General features: G+C 43.5%; 1 protein-coding gene across 2 annotated transcripts in view; it reads left to right on the forward strand.

Moving 5' to 3' along the window:
* LOC122935957 (cytochrome P450 2K1-like) overlaps positions 1-15,515 on the forward strand; it is a 73,712-nt gene that overhangs the window by 37,381 nt on the left and 20,816 nt on the right. Inside the window, exon 8 of one of the 2 annotated variants that reach the window (XM_044291925.1) lies at positions 3,284-3,425. The exons of the other annotated variant lie outside the window; for it this stretch is intronic. Coding sequence (XP_044147860.1) covers positions 3,284-3,425 — 142 coding nt within the window. The remainder of the gene's footprint in view (positions 1-3,283; positions 3,426-15,515) is intronic. 2 annotated transcript variants of the gene reach the window in all.

Here is a 15,515-nt window from a genome sequence, read left to right on the forward strand (position 1 = left end):
GGAGTGTGGCTTAGCGGGGTCTGGGGGCGGGATTTTAAGTCTTTTGAGGGTGGACACATTGTGGCAGGGGGCGTGTCTTGGCTCTTTTCTGCAAAAGTGACGCCCCTCTGGGCACCTTACTGGCTTATTTGCATACCAAATAAACTGGATTTTCAGAGGATAAAAACATCTATTGCTGGAACAAAGGCACATCTTGAAATAAGGTACTAAGTGCTAGTAGGCCATGGCTTTACTGCAATAGCGATTATCCTGGTGACAGATTTCCTTTAAAGCTCTTCTACAGCAGTGAAGATAAATGGCTGGGTTGTTATGGAAACTTGGAGTAAAACTGTGTATGTAGAGACTGGAGGACCTGCAAGCTCCTATTGGCTGATAATGGTCATGTGACCAAGCTTCTATTGGCTAATGGATTTTTTTTGAATATCTCAGGAACGGTATGTCCTAGAGAGCTGAGACCTCATCTAAAACCTTCCAGGACACCTGATGTACCTGTGTGCCAAATTTCGTGATTGTAAATGTGATGGTGCAGATTCCTTTGGCGGACATACACACACACATATATATATATATATATACACTCAGCTTTATAATATATATATATATATATATATATATACAGAGCTATACTAGGTATAATAGATGCAGCGTGTACAGATATTTGTAGTCAGTTATACATTATGGTCACTGTGTGTCAGGTACATGAGGTAGTGGTCATTGTAACTGTCTGAAGTATTACCGGTATATGAGTGAGCAATGAGTAAAAACAGGGCATGGGTGGGGGGCAAATGAAGAGAAAAGTGGAGGACCTCCTCTTACCACTTCATTCCAGTCTGTATGGATCAATGCAATGCTGATTGAGAACTTCGAATACTTGCTATTTGAAGGACCTATTTGAAGGACCTGTGATGATGTCATCACAGGTCCTGGCAGATGTACCTGTCAAACCTGGGAACTACACCATTTTTGGTGCAGTTCCTTTGCAAGATCCTGCAGGACCTGTGATATTGAAAATGATGTCATCGCATGTCCAGACAGATGCACAGTTCTAACCTGGGAACTACACTTTACACTTTGCAGTTCCCTTACAGGGCCTATGATGACATCATCAAAGGTCCTTTAGCTTTAGGAAGATAGACATGCGGGGCCTCTCCTCCACTGTGAGACCCCCTTCCTCCCGGGTCCCATAGCAGATGCATGGTCTGACTATATGGTTGGTATGTCACTGACAACATAGCAGTATAAATGAACTTTTTTTATGTACACATAAGGGCTGAATCCTTGCTGGTCTACAGAACAAATTTAGAGCACTGTTAGGTTCTATGTTGATCTAACCTCAGTCCAGTAGAAACAGAGGAGGCCCAGATTGTTTTTCAGCTGTGTGAAATTGATCTAAGGTAGTGATACCTCATGGTTTTATGCAACACTGGATTTATACAAACTGGAGAACAATGCTCTATAAACCAGCAGGATTAATAAGTACTTAGTGGAAGACATGCAGCATTTCTCCAATGTCGAATACTGCATGGTATGGTTATTGTGACATCCTTAAAGGGTTTCTGTCACCAGATTTAGCCCTATTAAGCTAGCTGACATTAGCAATTTTGATAATGTCCGCTAAACCAAACTAGCCTATTCCTATTTTTATCTATGCCCCATTACGCCAGAAATCTAACTTTTATAATATGCTAATTATCCTCTAGGAGCAGGGGGGGCATTGTTCCTGCTCCATTTTCCCACCTTTGTCGCCTCCCTCCAAGTCCTAATTGACAGGGCCAAGCAGCGCTCGCATATGTCTGCCAGCCCTCTGATCTGGTGAAATCTTGTGCCGTTTAGTATTCAGTGCAGGCGCGGTGAGGAAGCTGGCAGCCTCCGAGCATCTTTCCCTCACCGCGCCTGCGCTGAATGCTGAACGGTGCGAGATTTCACCAGAGCACAGGGCTGGCAGACAGATGCGAGCGCTGCCTGGCCCTGTCAATCAGGACTTGGAGGGAGGCGACAAAGGTGGGAGAACGGAGCCTCTAGGAGCAGGAACAATACCCCCCCCCTCGCTCCTAGAGGCTAATTAGCATATTATACAAGTTAGATTTCTGGCGTAACGTGGGCATAGATAAAAGTAGGAATAGGCTAGTTAGGTTTAGCTGACATTAGCACATCGATAATGTCAGTTAGCTTGATAGAGTTAAATCTGGTTATAGAAACCCCTTTTGTCCAAATAGGGTATCTGGACAGTGACAGTGTAGTGCCCTGGAGCAGGGAGTACTTTTACGTTTGGACATTTGTCTATTTCCCCTATGCATAGTTATAAACTTCTTACTTTACTTCACTTGAAAAGGTTAATTTGCACTGTTTAATACTGTGTAACTGCATTTTATATGTTATGATATATATATATATCCTGTACATTATCACTGTATTTCCAAAGCTCTGTGGAAAGTGTTAATGAATACTGAGAGACTGTTAGGACCTTGAATAAGAAACTGGTAATTTTCCACAGCTGCCATCAAGTTTGAAAAAGACAGACTTTATTTTCCACCAAAACCAGACAGACTGACCATTTAAATGTCTGGAAACTTTTTTTGTCTGTTAAAACTGCTATGTCATTGCCATTGAGTATCATTGAAGCTGTAAGTCTATGAGAGACGGAAAGTGTTGCAATGTATCTGTTTGTGCTGAGCTTCTCCACTCCACCCCTCCCACTATAAGGTTCTAGTCTAACTAAAACTGCATATAAGGAGAGCAGTCAGAGCCCCTAGTGTGCTGCAGTTAGGGAACAGTGCTTGGAAGAGGAGACTCTGTCAGACTACTGAGTGACCAGAAGAAGACGCTGAGACAGGGATACTCTGCCACAGACCCTCGATCACCAGCCTTAGACCAGGGTACCAGCCTTCTGAAGAGAGAGAAAGAGAGATAGCTCAGGCCTTTCCTCAGCATCAAACTCTTCTTCTGCCAGGGAGGAGACTGGAGAAGCCAGCCCTACGCCTCACCTATAATGTTTTGCACCTGAATCCCTCCAGTAAGGAAGCACCCTGGTTTACTGCAGACCCTGACTCTCTGGACTTATTTCCCATTGGCGTGCACCACCCCTTACCATCCCTTCCAAAAAGCAGCAACACGTGGTGACACCTCAGCGGTGGGGCAACCCCAAACCCGGCCACTGCAACTATCCAGTAGAGAATTTCTTTAGTACAGTATATATCATGAATTACTATACTTTAATGCTCACTGGTTAATTTGATGCACTCATGTATAGTTTCTGACAAGTTTTGTTAAATCATTGACATAGGGAACCTATATCATCCCATTACTGTCATCTGTACTGAGAGACCAGACGCATTTTGAAAAACCTGAAGACTTTTACCCAAACCATTTTCTTGATGCTGATGGAAATTTCCTAAAGAAAGAGGCCTTTATGCCATTTTCTGCAGGTAAGGAATATGACTTATTTGACTTATGTGAAATGTAGTGTGGGGATTCGCTCTGGTACTTCGCACTAGCGATTGCAGTATAGAGGCAAAGTTCACAGTTCTTGTATCAAACAGCCGTGTTTATTCACACATTGGTGTATAGCAAAATGCAGATAAGGTGTATCACAAAACGCAGGTGGCTTGGTGTTTGTTCACAAGGAAAGTCCATAAACAATAAGTCACTGTCTCTCTTGGGTGTTAATTCACACCCTGTTAGCAGTCTCATCAAGCCCATTAGCGGCCTGTTCACCTTTAGAGGGGCCTGAGTCCCCCTGCCCGGCTCAAACCTCAAATCCCAGCACTCAGTTCACAGCACACAGACTCCTGAGTTCCACTGTCAGAGGAGGTAAATCCACACACCTGGCAATGCTGGCTGTTTTTTTATGCCCGGCAAAACCCGGCTTGGAACATGGGGAGTAGTCACCCACCCAGCACTTTGACTACTCCCACTAACAGCCGTCCTGTATGAGCCAGATTTTGTCCTAATAAAAGTGATTGATTTGAAGCCTTGAAGTGTGCTGCCGTCAATAACTGCGATTCTACATGCGATCTTGGCCAGGGAGGTTCTACTTCACAGGTGTTATGTGCTTACCCTGATGACTACCCCCCAGTGAAGTGAGTGCACCTGTTTTTTTTTTTTTGCTGTTTTTATGTCACTTCATCTACAATATATTTAATCAATAATGGATCTATCTTTTTCCTTTAATCCAAAGACTACTTAATTACCCACCTAGGATATATAGTACCTTTACTTTTACTTTCACTAATATTGAGGGAATAGTATTCCTCACCTCAATACCACTATCATTGTATGTGTCTACCTCTTGATTATTGCTTACACAATCCACCAATTACTCTACCACCCCACGATGCTAACACGTGAAGCACCGATCTGAATTTTCTGGGAGTGGCACTCCCCTTCTGTCTCTTTTTGTGTGGGCTGAGACATCACCTCTCTCCCCCCACTTTTCTGTAACGATCTGTATCAGCTATGACAGCCAGGCTAAATCAAGGTGTCAATTAGCAATAGCTGATGCTTACACATAAAATACCGGCTCTTACTTCACCGAGGCCAGGAACCTTGGTGACACATACCTTCCATCCATAATGATTCCAGGTAACTTCTTACAGTAGAAATAAAAAACATCATAAAACCTAAGTATCTGGAGAAGCTAACAACTTGATGCCACCTTTAAACTACACTTTCCAGGCTATAATATAGGGTGAAGAGTATGGTCAGTTGGACACATGGTATGGTCAGTCTTATGGGCATTTGGTCACTGATTCGAGGTAGTGGTTTAGACTCTTGAAATAGATATTCAGCTATTTGCATTTCTGCAATTGTATTTGAATGTCAAGGTGATGGACCACTTGTAATAAAGAGTTCCCATTAGAGCTAATATAGATGATATTAGCTGTCAGACAGCTATGTCCTGGTCCAGAAACTCAAGATAGGAGAAGTCCTTTATGACATGTTGTGTAATGTTATCTTATCCCAATATGGGCAAAATAGTGCTATATTTGTTCGAGACTGCCTTTTCACGTGACCTGGGTTCAACTGCCAAGGGTTGATCTATTTCACACACTCAATCTCTCATGCCCTTATACACAGTTCACAGACTAAACATAGACCACACCCTGACACAGACTTTCATGCACCCCAACACGCTGCCACCAGCTATGAAATTAAAATTAATATGTTAATTAGGGGCTCATAGAAAACTCCACAGCACCCCACTCACAAGCAGGCTCCCAGTAACACTAGTCCCACTAATATCAGATACACAGTAACACAAACCACACTCATACACTTAAAAATGGAGTTTACTGGGCTTGCTCAGGACACAAGGCAAAACCATTAAAGATGTAACATAGTTTATAAGGCCGAAAAAAGACATCTGTCCATCCAGTTTGGCCTGTTATCCTGCAAGTTGATCCAGAGGAAGGAACAAAAAAACCCTGAGAGGTAGAAGCCAATTTTCCCCACTTAAGGGGAAAAAATTCCTTCCCGACTCCAATCAGGCAATCAGAATAACTCCCTGGATCAACGACCCCTCTCTAGTATCTACAGCCTGTAATATTATTGCGCTCCAGAAATACATCCAGGCCCCTCTTGAATTCCTTTATTGTACTCACCATCACCACCTCCTCAGGCAGAGAGTTCCATAGTCTCACTGCTCTTACCGTAAAGAATCCTCTTCTATGTTTGTGTACAAACCTTCTTTCCTCCAGACGCAGAGGATGTCCCCTCGTCACAGTCACAGTCCTGGGGATAAATAGATGATGGGAGAGATCTCTGTACTGACCCCTGATATATTTATGCATAGTTAATAGATCTCCCCTCAGTGGTCTTTTTTCAAAAGTGAATAACCCTAATTTTAATAATCTTTCAGGGTACTGTAGTCCCCCCATTCCAGTTATTATTTTAGTTGCCCTCCTTTGAACCCTCTCCAGCTCTGCTATGTCTGCCTTGTTCACAGGAGTCCAGAACTGTACACAGTACTCTATGTGTGGTCTGACTAGTGATTTTTAAAGTGGTAGGACTATTCCCCTATTGATGCAACCCATTATCTTATTGGCCTTGGCAGCAGCTGCCTGACACTGGTTTCTACATCTTAGTTTGCTATTCACTAAAATTCATAGGTCCTTTTCTATCTCAGCGTTACCCAATGTTTTACCATTTAGTATATACGGGTGACTTGCATTATTCTTACCCGTGTGCATAACCTTACATTTGTCAGTGTTAAACCTCATCTGCCATTTATCTGCCCAAGCCTCCAATCTATCAAAATCCTTCTATAGCCGTATAGTGTCCTCTTCCGTGTTAATTACTTTACACAGTTTAGTGTCATTTGCAAAAAATAATCATTATTTGTGCAATTCCTTTTTAGACGTCTGAATTGACTGGTGGGTATATTTGTTAACCACCTGGGTAGGTGGCAACTAGAAAAGAGTATATAAGGCTACTTTCACACTAGCGTTCGGGCGGATCCGTTCTGAACAGATCCGCTCATAATAATGCAGACGGAGGCTCCGTTCAGAACGGATCCGTCTGCATTATTTTTAGCATAGAACAGCTAAGTGTGAAAATAGCCTAGTACGGATCCGTCCAGACTTTCAATGTAAAGTCAATGGGGGACGGATCCGCTTGAAGATTGAGCCACATTGTGGCATCTTCAAACGGATCCGTCCCCATTGACTTACATTGAAAGTCTGGACGGATCCGCACGGATCCGCACGCCTCCGCACGGCCAGGCGGACACCCGAACGCTGCAAGCAGCGTTCAGCTGTCCGCCTGTCCGTGCGGAGGCGAGCGGAGCGGAGGCTGAACGCCGCCAGACTGATGCAGTCTGAGCGGATCCGCCTCCATTCAGACTGCATCAGGGCTGGACGGCTGCGTTCGGGTCCGCTCGTGAGCTCCTTCAAACGGAGCTCACGAACGGAAACCCGAACGCTAGTGTGAAAGTAGCCTAACTCTTCTCAGTGGTTGATTTCTGATATGTATTACAAATTAAACTATGGCCTTGTCTCTTTATTGTGATGTCTAGTAAATAAACTGTATCTCTACTGTTGATTTCTTGTATGAATTTGTTTAACTCTTCTTCTGGTCTGTTCCAAATAAATATTATGTCATCAATGTATCTCCGCCAGAGCAGCAGGCCCGCCCCAGCTTAGGGCGGATAGCCTCTTCCTCCCAATGTACCATAAACAAATTGGCGTAGCTCGGGGCGAACCTGGTGCCCATGGCGGTACCTCTGGTCTGTAAATAGAAATCCAAACCCAATACATCTTTTCCAATGTAGTTATTATGTCAGTGGTGTCTATGATGTAAGATGGTATATGAGTTACAAACGGCTGTATGATTCTATCCATGTATTGGGATAGATTTGAAGAAATAGATCTGATTCCTGAAATTATGGGCCTACCTGGAGGGTTAGTAAGATCTTTGTGAATTTTGGGGAGACAGTAAAAGATGGGTATTCTTTGTTGATTTTTCATAATGAATGTATGTTTTTGTTAAAGGGGTTGTCCGGGATTAGGGACCATTGTTTACTAGCATTGCACATACACCCACGTTACATAGACCCATGTCCTACCTTTTCAGCATGTTTCCAAGTACCCTTTTTATCCAAAACCTTTCTGGCAGGAAGTAACTGATTCCTTTCAGTCAGTGACGTACCGGGTCCCTTGCAGGGGAGGAAAGCTTCCTCTTCCGCTGCTCAGTGAGCCCGGTGACGTCACTGACAGTCTAATTAATTATGCAAAGTCTGGGAGGGGCAGTAACTCTCCAGGCCAAGATTGTGCTAAGCTCCGCCCCTCCAGTCCGGTGACGTCACCGGGCGCCGACAAGGGACCAATCAGAGTAGTCCCTTGCCGGCATTCAGTTGCAGTCAGAGTCTAATGTAATTCAAGTAAGTCCCCCCTCGATTCGTCCGCTCCTGCTGGTGTCGCATCCATGTGGTTGCGACATGTGTAAAATGCTCCCCCAATGCACTCCTATATATTACAAATGCCGAGCTGTGACAGTGTGACAGCTAACGCTAACACCCTGCTGGTGTCGCAACCACATGGATGCGACATGTGTAAAATGCTCCCCCAATGCGATCGCCCAACAACCTCCCCCCCCCATCCGTCTGCTCCTTGTGGAACTGATATTTATTAGTGATGACAGCAGAAAGCTGTGACAAATGCCGATCGATCGCCCGCCCCCCGCACCCTTCCCCCCCCCTCGATCCGTCCGCTCCTTGTGGAGCTGATAGTGATGATGCCGATATTGATTCCTGATGGCAGCAGAGAGCGTTAGCTGTAACTATAACAGCTAACACTCTGCTGGTGCCGCATCCATGTGAAGCTCCCTCTCTCTACCATCGCGCCCCTGTAGCGGCGCGATCGTTGCCATGGCAACCGGACGCCTAACAAAGGCGTCCTGGTTGCTATGGACCTAAGGCTAATCAGACCCGGGTCTGATTAGCCTTAGTGCAAAAGTAGCACTGACAATACAGTGCATTGAAATAGATGACTATTGCAATGCACTGTATTAAAGTGAAAGTATTAAAAAAGGTAATGAAAAAAAAGTAAAAGTGACAGTAAAAAAATGTGAAACTGAAAAAAAGGGAACGTGCATACAAATTCAAACTGTAACAAATAAATTTGAATTAAAAATTGTCTTTTATCCGTTCATTTATTCCTTAAAAAAATTAAATGAATAAAAAAAAAACAAAAAAAAAAAACCATTATTTGGTATTGCCTTGTCCGTAACAACCGGACCCATAAATATATCACATTGCACACCATGTCCGAAAAACACCTTAAAAAATATCATAAAAACTGTTAAAAATAAAAGCCTTTTTTTTTTACCTAACATCACATAAAGTGCTTCAACAAGCGTTCAAAAAGGCGCATGTCCCCCAAAATAGTACTAATCAAACCGTCACCTCAACCCGCAAAAAATGAATAACTCTTTCACACTAGCGTTCGATCGGATCCGTTCTGAACGGATCCGATCATATTAATGCAGACGGAGGCTCCGTTCAGAACGGATCCGTCTGCATTATATTGGCAAACAAAAGCTAAGTGTGAAATTAGCCTGAGCGGATCCGTCCAGACTTTTACATTGAAAGTCAATGGGGGACGGATCCGCTTGAAGATTGAGCCATATTGTGGCATCTTCAAACGGATCCGTCCCCATTGACTTACATTGTAAGTCTGGACGGATCCGCACGCCTCCGCACGGCCAGGCGGACACCCGAACGCTGCAAGCAGCGTTCAGGTGTCCGCCTGCTGAGCGGAGCGGAGGCTGAACGCCGCCAGACTGATGCAGTCTGAGCGGATCCGCATCCATTCAGAATACATCAGGGCTGGACGGAGGCGTTCGGGTCCGCTCGTGAGCCCCTTCAAACGGAGCTCACGAGCGGACAGCCGAACGCTAGTGTGAAAGTAGCCGTACAATCGGTCAAAAAATTAAAAAACGGTGGCTCTCAGACTATGGACACACTAAAACAATATTTTTTTGTTTCAAAGCTGCTATAATTCTGTAAGGCTGGTTTAACACGGGCGTTGCGGATTAGTTCCGAATGCGTTCAGAGTGCGTTTAGTGAAACTCGCACTATTTTGCAAGCAAGTTCAGTCAGTTTTGTCTGCGATTGCGTTTAGTTGTTCAGTTTTTTCCGCACGGGTGCAATGCGTTTTGATGCGTTTTCCACCCGCGTGATAAAAAACGGAATCTTTACAAACAACATCTCCTAGCAACCATCAGTGAAAAACGCATTGCACCCGCACTTGCTTGCGGATCCAATGCGTTTTTCACGCTGCCCCAAAATGCTTTCAGTGTTACTATGGCAGCCAGGACGCTATTAAAGTCCTGGTTGCCATAGTAAGTAGTGTGGAGCGGGGGAGCGGTAAAATTACAGGGCTGCGTGAAAAACGCTAAATATAGAGCATGCTGCGATTTTCACACAACGCAGAAATAATGCATGAAAAACAACGCTCATGTACACAGACCCAGTGAAATGAATGGGTCACGATTCAGTGCGGGTGCTATGCGTTCACGTCACGCATTGCACCCGTGCGGAAAACTCGCTCGTGTGAAAGGGACCTAAAGCTCTCAAAAATGTTTAGGGATCTATATGGGAGCGTGGCCCTTATAGCGTGACGCTGTCAGCGATGTTTAGGGATCTATATGGGAGTGTGGCTTATTCACGTGACCATGTGCAGCCCGTGCCTGTGCTGTTGAGGTCCACAATGCACGTGCACCGACCGTGGGCCAGCCACATACAGATCATGGACCAATTCACTTGAATGGGTCCACGATTCATCTGTTCAGCAAGAAGATAGAGCAAGTTCTATCCTTTTACAGTGCAGAGGAATCGAATGGAACCCCAGGAAACTCCTTAGTGCCCCATTCCAAATCGCATGATTTGCGGAATGGGTCTGCATCGGTGAATCACAATGCAAACGGAACGGTGAACATATATTGCGGATCAAGACTTCTTTCACACAGGAGATTTAGATCTCACAAGAGGTCTCCAAAACAGATCAGTTTTGCCCTAATGCATTCTGAATTGATCTGCTCAGAATGCATCAGTTTGGCTCTGTTCTGCCTCCATTTCACTTTAGAGGCAGACAACAAAACGCTGTTGGCTGTGTTTTGGTGTCTGCATAACCAAACTGAGCCAGACGGATCCGTCCTGACACACAATGTTAGGCTACTTTCACACCTGCGTTCGATCGGATCCGTTCTGAACGGATCCGTCTGCATTAAACTTCGAAAAAAATTCCAAGTGTGAAAGTAGCCTGAGCGGATCCGTTCAGACTTTACATCGAAAGTCAATGGGGGACGGATCCGCTTGAAGATTGAGCCATATGGTGTCATCTTCAAGCGGATTACATTGTAAGTCTGGACGGATCCGCACGCCTCCGCGCTGCTTGCAGCGTTCAGGTGTCCGCTCACTGAGCGGAGCGGAGGCTGAGCGCTGGCAGGCGGATGCATTCTCAGTGGATCCGCCTCCACTGAGAATGCATTAGGGCCAGACGGCTGCGTTCAGGGCCGCTTGTGAGCTTCTTCAAACGGAACTCACGAGCGGACACCTGAACGCAGGTGTGAAAGGAGCCTTAGGCCTCTTTCACATCATTTTTCTCAGCAATGCGGGCACATATGAACATGGGACCAACAGAGATGTCTACAGCTGCCAAGCGCTCATGTAGGGCTCTTTCACACTTGTGTTGTGTGGATCCGGCGTGCACTTACGTCGCCGGAAATGCCCGCCGGATCTGTCACAGCGCAAGACAACTGAAAGCATTTGAAGACTGATCAGTCTTCAAAATGCTTTCAGTGTTACTATGGCAGCCAGGACGCTATTAAAGTCCTGGTTGCCATAGTAAGTAGTGTGGAGCAGGGGAGCGGTAAAATTACAGTCCGTGCGGGTCCTGGGGCGCTCCACAATGACATCAGAGCACCCCACTTGCATGGATCACGTGATCCATGCTCATGGGGCGCTCTGACGTCATTGTGGAGCGCCCGGGACTCGGGAGCCGCACGGACGGCAAGTATACTTGTCCCCTGCCTCCCCACTACACTTTACCATGGCAGCCGGGACTTTAGCGTCCTGGCTACCATGGTAACCATTCATAAAAGGTAAACGTCGGGTCCGGATTAATGCTCTTCAATGGACATTAATTCCGGATCCGGCGTTATGGCATGTCTTCCGGATTTTTGGACGGAGACAAATCTGCAGCATGATACGGTTTTGTCAACGTCCAAAAAACGTTCACATACTGAACGAAAGACATCCGGATGCATCCTGAAAGGATTTCTCTCCATTCAGAATGCATGGGGACAATCCTGATCAGTATCTTTCCGTCCTGGAGCCCAGAGGACGGAACTCTAGGATGGAAAGCAAAAACGCCAGTGTGAAAGAGCCCTAAGTCAATGGGGACAGATCGGTTTTTTATGACAATCTGGCACAATAGAAAATGGATCCATCTCCCATTGACTTTTAATGGTGTTCAAGATGGATCCATATTGGCTAAGGTAAAGATAATACAAACTGATCCATTCTGAGCGGATGCAGCAGTTTGTATTATCGGTGCGGATCCATCCATGATGGATCCACACCAAACGTGAGTGTGAAAATAGCCTTACTGTGTAGCAGAGCAAAACTATTGAAATTGTAAAACATTAGCAATGCTAAGATATATTACTAATAATTGGTTATTGTAATGATGAATGTACACATAAAACTAAAAAGGATCTACCATTGTGGAAAGATGGAGCTGCTCCCTGTTAGTTCACTGTCTGCAAACACTGAGCACAAGACATGTGCAAGAGACAGAGCAAGGAGGAGTTTATGGGGGAGGAATATGTAAGAGGGGGGCGGATCTATGGAGGAGTGGATGATGAATATGTATGAGGGGGCGGATGCAGGGAGGTGATCTTACACTGTAGAAACCAGGAGCTGCTGATCTGCACTGGGAGCCACAATGCACTGCAGCAGGAAGTGATAGCATACATAAACATGTATGTACACAGTCTGCTGGGGACTGTAGGAGCCATGCAGCAGTGCAAAAGCTACCTAAAAACATCTTAGGAAGATAGATTTGGCTACTAACAGTGGGTAAGCAGTTTAAAAATTTTTTTTTTTATCCCGGACAACCCCTTTAATTGAGAATCCCTTTGTCTAGACCTCTCTTGCAATATTTAGCAAGTTCTCCCAAAAAGTCTTGCATGGGGGCCTTTTTAAGAATTTTATAAGTAGTAGTGTCAGACAGTTGCCTCACACTCACCGTTATAGTTATTATAATCTTGAACAACAATGGCCCCCCCCCCCCCCCCCTTTGTCGGCTGGCCTAATTACAATGTTTTATGATTTCTGTAACTGTGTGATGGCGTCTATCTCACGTTTGGAAAGATTGTTTCTCATTATTCTATTACCTATTTTCCTCAAGTCTGATGATATGCCTTTATGGAATGTAGCCATTTATTGGCTTACTTCTTGTTTCGGGTACTTCTTATATTTCAATCTCAAATTTGTATGTAAGTATTCAGAAGGATCACTATTAATCTTAAGAATAGGGTTTTTCATATATTTTTTTCAGGCAGAATTTTCTAATAAATTTTTTCATGCCAATATATGTACTGTATTTATCTAGGCCTACTGTAGGGAAAAACTTCAACCCTTTATTCAGTAATTGTTTTTGTGCATCTGTTAATATAGTCTTGCTCAAACTGATCACTGTATCGTCTGTTAATGACGTGTCCAATATCTCTTGGGTGTGTTTCCTTCGTCTACCTCTGTGTGTCTTTTTTGTTGGTGTGTGGGTATAGTGGTCTGTAATATTATTCTGTGTCTCATGACTGAGTTTGTTTCCAATAATGGTGAGTGTTCTGCAATTGGTTTGCTCTGTGTATATGTGTCAGTGGGGCAGTTTTCATGTGATTCGCTCCATTGTGCCTGTGTCCTAAATTGTATCCGTGTGTAGGACACTGGTGTATTTTGGTCCTCATTTCTCTTGGATGGTGTCGTATTGGTCGACTTCGTGCCTGGTGATATGGTGGGGTCCTGTCTAAAAAAAAGTGGATCATTAAGTGCTTCAAATCTGTTAATCACAGGTATGTCATAGTGGAATTTGGTTCAATGTTTGTTTTTGCTCATATTCGTATTGTTTGTATGATCATCAATGTGATCTCTCTGTGGATTGTCTGTACTTTTTATATCTTGTTTTTGATCTGACTTCCTATATCTGAATTTTTTAGTTATATTGCCAAGTTGAATTCGCGAATTTATGACAAATAGTCACCCAAATATTTGCAAAATATTGCAAATTCTAATATTGCACCTGTCGCTCATCACTAATGCTGATATGGCGTTATTTGCTTATTTTCATTGAGGAACTCCAAGGTAGCATCTTTTAGAAAACATTCAAACAGTTTACCCACAACAGATGTTAAATTTACCGGCCTATAGTTTCCAGGGTCTGTTTTTGGACCTTTTTTGAAAATTTGCTATGCGCCAATCTTTCTGTCAGTATGGAGTCCTTAAATATCAGAAATAAAGGTCTGGCTATGACATTACTTAATTCTCTTAGGGTACGGGGGTGTATATCATCTGGTCCTGGCAATTTGTCTATTTTAATCTTTTTAAGACGTCGCTGTACTTCTTCCTGGGTCAGACAGGGCATTTTTAATGGGGAATTTACTTTTTCATTCTGCATTTCATCTGACAGTTTATTTTCCTCAGTGAATAAAGTGGAGAAAAAAATAGCTTTGCTTTCTCCTCATCGCTCTCTGCAACTCCCCCATCATTATTCTGTAGAGGGCGGACACCTTCAGATTTATACTTTTTACCATTTTTATATAATTGAAGAACATTTTAGGGTTAGTTTTGCTCTCTTTGGCAATTACTTTCTCTGTCTCTAGTTTCGCCACTTTTATTTGTTTTTTACATATTCTATTTTTTCCTTATAGTTTTTCTGTGCTTCTGTGCTACCCTCCTGTTTTAGTGATTAAAATTCTTTCTTTTTGTCATTTATTGCTTTCTTTACAGATCTATTTATCCACATTGTTTTATTTTCTTGTTCCTTAACCTTTTATTCCCAAAAGGTATTTACCTCTCACAATTAGATTTTAGGATGCTTTTTAAAATATCCAAATTTGTGGCTGTGTTTTTATTTTTGAGGACATTGTCCAAGTTAGTTAAGCCTTTGGCCTCTCTTAGTTGTTAAATTTAGCTTTTTTGAAGTTTGGTGTTTTTGTTCATCCCTGAAGAAACACTCTTTTTAAAGACAATTGAAAGGCTATTATTTTCTGGTTACTATTTCTCAGGTGTCCCCAACCTGCACATCTGCTGTTCTGTCAGGTATATTGGTTAAGGCTACATGCACACGACCGTATGTGTTTTGCGGTCTGCAAATTGCGGATCCGCTAAATAAAACGGATGATATCCGTAAGCCATTGTTTTTTGTTTTTTTTTGGGCGGATCCATTGTAACAATGCCTAAAATGGACAAGAATAGGACATGTTCTATTTTTTTGGCGGGGCTACGGAACAAACATACTGATGCGGACACACATTTTTCACAGACTCAATTAATTGAATGGGTCTGCATCCTATCCTCAAAAAAGTCCAGTATGGTCGTCCCTCTAGTCGGGTCCTGAACCAGTTGGGAGAGGTAATTGTCTTTGGTTATTGCCAAGAACCTGTTTCCTTTATGAGATATACAGGTTTCAGGTATATCAGGTGGTTTATATCAGGTGGTTTATAATAAACTCCCATTAGTATTTTATTATTGTTTTTGCCTCCATGTATTTCTACCCACAGTGACTCTACACTTATATCTTCTCGGACTGTGAGCATTAGACAGGACTTTACATAAAGGCAAACCTCTCCCCATCTCAGTTTTTTGCAATCCTTTCTAAACAGACTGTTACCCTGTACATTAACTGCCCAGTCATAGCTATCATCCAGCCATGACTCAGTTATTCCCACTATGTCATAGTTCTCTTCATACATCACTAATTCCAGTTCACCAGTTTTATTAGACAGGCTTCTGGCAT

Source organism: Bufo gargarizans, chromosome 4, assembly GCF_014858855.1.
Source record: "Bufo gargarizans isolate SCDJY-AF-19 chromosome 4, ASM1485885v1, whole genome shotgun sequence".
Taxonomy (NCBI): Eukaryota; Metazoa; Chordata; class Amphibia; order Anura; family Bufonidae; genus Bufo; species Bufo gargarizans.